General features: G+C 32.2%; 2 protein-coding genes across 2 annotated transcripts; both read right to left on the bottom strand.

The window, feature by feature from the left end:
- Positions 1-94: 94 nt before the first annotated feature.
- On the bottom strand, positions 95-1,282 carry LOC129299440 (probable protein phosphatase 2C 8). The gene is made up of 3 exons (XM_054937916.1): positions 843-1,282; positions 277-377; positions 95-153 (listed from the first exon to the last, which is right to left on the bottom strand). Exons 1-3 carry the CDS (start codon positions 1,157-1,159, stop codon positions 95-97), a joined length of 477 nt encoding a protein of 158 aa, XP_054793891.1. The 5' UTR covers positions 1,160-1,282.
- Positions 1,283-4,135: 2,853 nt separating this feature from the next.
- On the bottom strand, positions 4,136-5,485 carry LOC129299438 (uncharacterized). Its single transcript, XM_054937915.1, has 2 exons — positions 4,906-5,485; positions 4,136-4,482 (listed from the first exon to the last, which is right to left on the bottom strand). Exons 1-2 carry the CDS (start codon positions 5,483-5,485, stop codon positions 4,136-4,138), a joined length of 927 nt encoding a protein of 308 aa, XP_054793890.1.
- Positions 5,486-8,770: the final 3,285 nt, after the last annotated feature.

Here is an 8,770-nt window from a genome sequence, read left to right as displayed (position 1 = left end):
AAAGCAAGGATTGTTCTTATGTCTTGCTGCTTCAATCAACGAAAAGATAACGCATTTAGCTTTCATAAACTCTTGGATCTATCAAATATGCTGCCTAGCTATCCTTATATGCTCTCACATATGGCCTTACTGAGGACGTAAAATAGAAAACACCTAAACAGATTAACAAAGCATGAATCAACCAATATATCATTGTGTATCCGTAATTGCTATAATCTTAGTGCCTGAACGGTTTTGTATGCATGAAATTAGACCTAGCAAAACACACCAACTCACGTGGTAATCCTGTCGAAAGAACATTTTCATGCAAATGCTTTTGAGCATATTCAGCAGCCAACCGGCCTCCATGTCCATCATAGATTGCGAAGTGTGCACACCTGTAAACCAAGCACTGGGAATTACCAAGAGAAGCTAGATAAATTTCAGAAACATTAAGCATGCACTCAAAGTAGTTGAAATTATGAACCAAATTCTGAACCATGCAGGCCACGAGAAACATGTTGATATATTATTACACATTTACACTTGAAAAAATTGCCCAGGGACAGAAGAATACCGAAAATCTGATCCCCACAAAGAAATAAAAAACTTAATGCATAAAACGGGTCCATCAGTCACCTAATAACTTCAACCATACACTGACTAGCAGTGAATAGATGTTGATAATCATATCGCTGGTAAGTACTTTACTGTTCAGTACGAGAAATTTTGATGCTTCATTTCTTACCCTCCTTGTACTGAAACCAGTAAACAACTAATGATAGGCCTTTTATCACCAAAACACACGCGCGCCGTGTAACTCGAAATATTTTAGTAATGAAAAGAAAAATGAGAAGAAAAACCTCAGTTTTCCAGGATGATCTAAACTGGCGTCCAAAATCACTACCCAGGCATCTTCCATCGTATGCCTAGACCCCTTATCCTCAGCTGCATCCGCCTCAATCTCAAAAGTTAGTTCCTTTGCGTTCTGTTGACCTGAAACAGCTCCTGAGTTCCCTTCTTCACTGCCGGCAGCTTCAGTTCTCGATTTTTTCGCAGTCGGATCATGAGTTTCTGAATAAGCCTCCCGCTTGTGATTAGGGTTTGATTTTGGGTCCTGAGGCTCCACATTTACACTCCCAATTGCACTGGCAGACTGAGACTGCGAGCTTAAGCTCATCTTCAGGGTAGAATATTCTTTGTAAGTTACAGAAAGAAGCGGCAAAAGCCCCAATTATAAAACGACGAAAATACTGGAACCTGTCACGGGCAGGGATTCGGGAATGAAGAAGCCTATAGTATACGAATATACATATGGATGACGCCGAGGTTTTCTGTTTTATTTAATTTTTGGCTCGCAGAATGCGAATTTCTTTAAAATAGAAATTATTAAATTTATTATTAGAATAAAAAATAAAGGCTTATTTTAAAATATTTTCATTTTATTGTCACGGGAACTGATATTTTATTAAATATCTTCTTCCACCTTTTTTGACAAAAGAGAGGAAGTCAGAATTACCTAAGTAAGGTCCCTTCTTGCTATGCAAGGCCATTCGATAAGTCCCATTTGTAAAACATTTTTTTTAAAGAAAAAAAAAAGTAAAAATAAATATTTTTTACATTTTTTATCGTCTTCAAAATAATAATCTCAAAGTACCTAAATTTTTTATTTTTTATTTTTCATAATAATATTTATTTTTTAATTTTTTAAAACATTTTTGAAGACATGTTATTAAATATTTTTTTATTTTTTTTTTTGAGAACAAAAATTATTTCTAAAATACGCAAAACAAGCCAAAAATTAAGACACAATCAGTGTACAGTAAAAGATTTAAAAAAAATCAAATAGCTAAAACTAGTTTATATCTTTGCTTTTAAAAAATAACTAGACACAGCCACGCGGGTTTTACAATGTAATTTGCTGGATACAAATATACAATAATCAAATTGTTAAATATTAAAAGTATTTAAAAGGAATTATTATAAATTGACAATATTAATTATTATTTAAGTCTATTTATTATTTTGTAACATATAATTTAAACAACATTATTATTTAAAACTGTTTTTAATTGTGATTAAGGTGATTTTATTACCTAGCATTATAAGATCTGTCTATAAAAGTAATGCTTGCCACAAGTTCAATGAAAGCCTTGGTACTCTCAGCTTTTCTCCCCTCTTCTATCATATTAATTTATTATGCAGTTACTTGAGTATATTCTATAAATTTTTGTTGTTCTATGTCTCTACTTTTAATATAAAGAGTCTGTTTAATTGTGAAGGCTGTCACACAATTAACTTGATATGATGGAATAGCTCCTAGACTATAATTTTACCTGCTATTGCCAATAATTTTAAGACTATTTTCTAGCCACTTTCCTGATTAATGGCTACAAAAATGACATTCTTCACAACATTTTGGGTTAATTACTACTTGTGTCGGCAAAACTTATTGAAAAGATTGTTGAGAAGGTCTTGAGAAAGCCCATTCGTCCATACTTTACCATAACTTGCATAAATGAACAACTCAGCTTGAGAGGAGCTCACTTTCTTCCAAGTTAAAAGGCTATTCCTATGGTCACTCATATTGGGAATGGAATGATTGATAGGCACGAAAGCTCTCACAAATCGACTTTGAGAAGTCAAATGGAAATACTTTGAATACCAAACCCTCATGTCATGAGGCTAATGAATTTAGTTGTGTTAACTAAGGGATTGTTTTGGTGGTTGGATATGTTTCCAATCTCAAAATGAGTGCAATATCATTGGCCCACCTAATGGTGATTTTGGACCCAGTAGAAGGGTACACTAAGGCAACAGGTTTCGATGATGTTTATGAATAAAGTTGAGTGTTGAGGCACATGTGAGCACAATTACAAATACTCAAATAGGTAATGGTGTATATAATCACCAACAATGCAAAATTGGCCCTAAAATCTGAACTTACTTAAGACCTGATGTGGCAGTGCATTTAAGTGGAACACTCAAAGGATGAATACCATACAAATGATAGTGGTATGTACGTTGAGAACTTCCTTATGTAAATTTTTGAATTACTATCATGGTATATACTTTGACATATGGTAAATAAATTGAGGAATAACTTATTATTCAATCACATTAAGATATCTTCAATGCACAATTACAATTGAAGGTCTTTTTGTGCATATTTTAGGATTTAAAAGTTACAGGTTTGATTTTAATCTTATATTATTACTTTCAAATGTAATAATAATAATGTGCGGATTTTTAGTGGTAGCTTGTTAGTTCATGGTAATCAGTTTTTAAAACAGAATGGTGTTATAGTGGTGTGTGCTTATTATTGAATTTTGACTACTACACCATTATCGTCTGTTGCAATGAACGAATTTACAGTTGGTTCTACAACGAAAGGTTTTGCCTTCGGTTTAGTTAGAGAGAAACTACTATTCAATTGAATGTATATATGTGAAATTTTTTGAGTTTGAGAAATTAGTTTGGCCTTCTTTTGCCCGTTTAAATATTTATATATGTGAGTGCCTGAATAATGCAACAATTATCCGTTTGAACAATTTTTATTTGAAAACTAGTTTCTAATCCCGTGCGTTGCACAGGCATGACCTATATAAATTATTTATATAAATAGATGTTAGAAAATATAAACTTTTAAAATTTCAATTCAATCATGATTTTTACATAGGTTTTAATATAAATTTAATTTAATGTGAAAGATGTTGTTAAGGCAATGAAACATCAAGTCAAAGTAGGAGATTCTAATTAATGAGGATTGCAACTCCTATTGAAGCAATAGATTATAATGACAATAAACAAACCATGGTAGAATAAAGAATTTTGTAATCATTGAAATGTATATTACCACTGAATAGGCAATGACAGTCTCAGCATGAATACAATCTCATTTGATTCTTTTAAAAAAAATGAATTCACTGGAGATTTTGGAAAACTTCCTTAAAAACAACATTTGTTGTGACAGTCTTTGGTTTGAAATCTTCATCATGTATAAGTATTTTAAGTCCATCCATTGATTTGACCCTTAAAAAGCAACATAAAGCTGGCCATGAGAGAAAACAGGCTTAGGTAAATAAACACCAACATTTGACAAAGATTGTCCTTGACTCTTATTTATTGTCATTGCAAATGATAGAACGCATGGAAACTATCTCCTCTTCATTTGAAATGGTAGATTGCATTCATAAGGATTCAAATCCATTTGATGAATGTAGACTTCTTCCCCAGGCTTTGATCCATTAAGTATGATTCCCTTTATAAAGTGGTCTCTCAACAAAGTAACACGAAGTCTTGTTCCATTGCATAGTCCATTAGCTTGATCAATATTTCGCATTAGCATGATAGGAACTCCTACTTTAAGAGTCAATTTATGAGAAGCCAATCTTGAACCTTCAATTGTATTGAGGAATTCAGTATCATAGATGTCGTCAAATGAATCTGAGCTGTAGTCAGTCTTACATACTGAATCTGAACTGAAGTATGTAATAGCCTCACCTAGGAACTATGAGTAAATGAAATTATTTAACTGATCTACTATTTCTAGAGTTGGAGCAAGAATTTCTCTTTCTGTGAAGAATTGTGGCTCATTGTATTTTTCACAAAGCTTTGGATAAATGAAGTCAACAATAGCTTGCAATGGATTAGAGAAGTCAATAATTAACAACTCTTTTAGAATAGTGATATCATATTTACCATTAGATGAACTGCTGTGATCTCTATCCCCAACACTGAGAAGTCATTTTGAAAACTTAGTTATTTTATCCATTTCACAGCTTGATGTTATAGTATATAACCTCATATTTTTTGTGAGCTTAAATATCTTGCATTAATACCAAAGATATGATGAGTTTAAAGATGCATTAACAACATTTGCTCTATCACCCCTAAGCAGTATAGGGAGTATTTGGTAAAAATCACCTCCAAAGACCACAACCTTTCCTCCAAAAATTCTGTCATCATGCATTATATCTTTTATAGTTCTATTAAATGCTTCAACACAATGCTTCTTAACCATAGGAGCTTCATCCCACACAATTAAATTAGTATTTTGTATAAGTGTTGCAATAGATGATCCATGCACAATATTGCAAGTGGAGTCTTCAGTTACATTTATGGGAATACAAAACTGAGAGTGGGCTGTTCTTCCAGAAGGTAGTAATGTTGTTGCAATCCCACTGGAAGCAACATTCAAGACAATCCTTTTTTGGGACCTTATGAATGCAGTGAGAGCATTCCATAAAAAAGTCTTCCCAGTCCCTCCAAAACCATAAACAAAAAAGAATGAACCTTCTTTTGAGTTCATTGTAGACAGGATTTTTTCATAAATCTCTCTTTGTTCTACTGTTAATTGTTGCTCAAATCTGTATCTCTTAGAAATGTACAACTCAATATCAAAACTTAATCCTTCCATCATCAAGTTGTTGACGTTATCATAGTTAATACTACATTCAGGCTTTGGCATCATTAGGAAATCATCAAGTGACCTTCCATTTTGCATTAACATTTATTAATCTCTGTAAGAGAAGCATTTTCCCTATCTTTGTCTAAAAAAATATTACCTGCAATAGAGATAAGGTCAACTGTGAAAAATAGAAACTAATTTGCATGTGGTTATAAGAAAACAAACAACAATATCAATATGCATGGAAATATAAGTTATTTCATTAAAAAGACACATACCAGAAGTATGCTGGTCTGCATGTGGACTATAAAAAATATCTTCACAAATTAGACTTGATACTTCACTCTAAACATGTTTAGGCTGGCTAAGACAGTTATTCATTAACATGATTGAAAAGAATCTTCTAAGGTATAAGCCAGATGCCCAAACGGAAGCCTCTTTAATGGCATCTATATACTCTTGATCATCATTTAAAAGTCCTAGAGCATAGCATGCTGATCTAAAAGTTAAAAAGACAACATTATTAATAGTCCTCAACTCTTCATATGACTTCAGACCCTTTCCTTAGTTAATAGACATTTCAGATAGTAACTTTCTCCCTGAGAAGGGAATGCATGTGCAATTCTTCCAATTGAGAACCCTTTCTTACGTGATTTCTAGATCTTAGTTTTCTTGTCAAAAACATAATGAGTAGGAAATTCTGCATATGTGAGAGTTCTTGCAACATCATCTTTTTCATCAACATTCTTTTCCATCCAAGCTGTAAACATGGATTCTTTTACAGTAGCTCTATCCATCAAGCTTGACACATTATCTTTTGCTTTGTATATTATTGATTGTCTATTAGGAAGATGGTAGCTTAATCTTTCAACTAATGGAAACCTATGATGGATATCAAATCCAAAAATCCTCCAAGAACCTTCACATATAGATATATATCTGCAATTTAAATAATTTGCAATCTCATTAAAAACCATCTCAGAATTGCTATCGTTATTATTATTGTACAATCCTGCTATAACCTTGTCATCCCCCTTGCTAACATACTTGAAAAATACTTTATTGATGTAGACTGATTGGTCTTCTCAACATTTATATAGGCTTAAAACAGAAGCAATAACCTAGGATTGTAAGGTACAATAAAATGATTGTCTAAAACTACCCCTTTCTTAATGATCCTCCTTCCATCATTCCTCCTACGATAAGTTGGATAACCTTTCTCATCAATAACAGTTTCATCAACAAATTTTTTAGGAAAGTATTTTATACATTTACCATCTTTCATACATGTAGATGTTGGATTTGATAGACCACATGGTCCATGAGTCATGTAGTTGCATACTAATTCATATAACATTAGATCTTGATCCTTATCTAGAATTTCTATTGAGATTAGTTTGTCTACCTCTTCAGGATTCTTTAATTTGTCCTTATCTTCCAAAAATAGAATGATGTGAGCATATGGTAGTCCACACTTTTGAAACTCAATTGTATAAACCTTTGTATCATTTAAAAATAAATGGGGATGAAATTAAAATCAAATGATTACCATAGTAAAAAAATAATGAGACAAAACATTAAGTTTCCTAATAAGTTAAGATAGTTCAACTACCTGTTTTGACAGAACTAAAAATCTTTTCGTCCTTGATAACCTTCATTAGTTTGTTCAATTTGAATTGGAAGATTCTGCTCAACAAATCTGGACGATCACTTGGCGATAAATTCTCCTTCTCACAATATCTTTTAATTTCTGGCCATGCTAGATTACAAGTAAATGTGATGAAAATATCTAGATATCCAGCCTACCTACATATTGCCATTGTATCATGATAGTTGTTTATCATGTATCTAGCTCCTCCTGTAAAAGAGGAGGGAAGAATAATTCTTTTACCAGTTACAGCGGCTGCAGTTTCCCCTCTAATTAGTGCATCTGAAAGACCTTGATACAAGTTAACCCTTAATTCATGTTGATGCATACGAATAAAATCTAAACGTTAACTCTCCATCATAGCATATCCATCAACTATAAACTATTGTAAGAGCTTCCCACCATGAAGTAGCAGTGAAATTTCATTGTCTCTATCCATTAGTCTATAGCACAAATACTCTCTTATTGAGAGAGTCTTTTTCTTTGAAGTGTTTGCTAGGCTTTCTTCACTATGTTGAACGTGAGGATTATAGCCATTATCTCTAAAAGGAAACAGTAAAGGGTATTGTAAAGGGAGATAGGACTTATGAATCTCATCTATTCTTTTCAATTGCCCATGTTTTTCAACTATTATATCATATTCTTGTAGTTCTCATTAAAGTCTCCAACTACAAGAGCTGCAACTTCTGAAGAAACTGGCAATGAGTAATTCCTTGCTTGTATATTATCTTGTCTTATCAATGCTATTTTAACTTCAACTTCAGGAAAATCTTTCAATACATCTCTTGCCATTTTGTACTTCTTAACCAAAGCATTTTTTGAATCCAAAATCTGTTTGATGTAAGAAACTATGAATGGATCGAGTTTATCCTGTCTTCAATTTTTACTACAGGAAACAATGCATTTGATTAAGAAGAGTTTGTAAGTTAAAGAGATTAATGAGTAAGAAATAATTGTATAACATAATACCTCACAGCATTGATTCTATTTGTAATTTCATTATCTATATCATAGATATACAGCTGTGAATAAGCTAGAGGAGCACCAAGTAAGGTACAAGACTTCCTAGACGGTGGTAATTTTGGCCAGTAAGAACAAAAGTGTAAGGTCCTCTACCATTATTTAAACCATGATTAATCTGACCCCTATTGAAGTGAAACAAAACATATTGTTATATAATCTGATATTCTTATGAAAGGATTTGAAATATGGAAAATCTTTGTCAAACTAAAGCTTCTGTAGCTCCATTGGTAGGTCTTTAAAGTTTTGAACTTGAACTTTACCATGACAGTAGCACATTGAAAAGATAGAATTGGATTTAGTTTATGCATACTTTAGTCGCTTAGGAAACACATTTTTGCTTTACAATGTTCACATTAATATGTAGCATCTCCATCATCCAAGTACACTAACACAAGTGGAAATTGGATTAGTGAGACAGAAATCATCTTTAAAATAACCTACGTAATTATGACAATCTATAATGGGTAAAAATTGAATATATAATTACCTGAAATTTGATTTGTGTGAGGGTCAGGATTTTGTTCATACAATTCTTCAATAATAGTAATGTCTTTGGTAACTGCAAAAGAATTCACTATCAAAATGGAATTGATAAGAATACTAAAAATATTATAGCATTGTTTAACATCCTTTATTATATTTATCAAGGATAAATATCATTTGCTTGGATATTAAAGTATGCAAAAGAAAAGAAATAAACGAAATTCAAA

Source organism: Prosopis cineraria, unplaced genomic scaffold (genome assembly GCF_029017545.1).
Source record: "Prosopis cineraria cultivar Desert tree isolate PC_DT_omini unplaced genomic scaffold, ASM2901754v1 PC1160, whole genome shotgun sequence".
Classification (NCBI taxonomy): domain Eukaryota; kingdom Viridiplantae; phylum Streptophyta; class Magnoliopsida; order Fabales; family Fabaceae; genus Prosopis; species Prosopis cineraria.
Note: the sequence above shows the minus strand (reverse complement) of the source record. Positions and strands in the feature narration are given on the sequence as shown.

Excerpts from the sequence above, each read along its gene's own strand:
- LOC129299438 (XM_054937915.1), bottom strand. The coding sequence starts at position 5,485 with ATGCAAAATGGAAGGTCACTTGATGATTTCCTAATGATGCCAAAGCCT. Across the intron at positions 4,483-4,905 it reads AAAGGTTGTGGTCTTTGGAG|GTGAGGCTATTACATACTTC; the intron begins GTGATTTTTACC and ends CATAGTTCCTAG.
- LOC129299440 (XM_054937916.1), bottom strand. The coding sequence starts at position 1,159 with ATGAGCTTAAGCTCGCAGTCTCAGTCTGCCAGTGCAATTGGGAGTGTA. Across the intron at positions 378-842 it reads GATCATCCTGGAAAACTGAG|GTGTGCACACTTCGCAATCT; the intron begins GTTTTTCTTCTC and ends CTTGGTTTACAG. Across the intron at positions 154-276 it reads TCTTTCGACAGGATTACCAC|GTGTTTTCTATTTTACGTCC; the intron begins GTGAGTTGGTGT and ends TAATCTGTTTAG.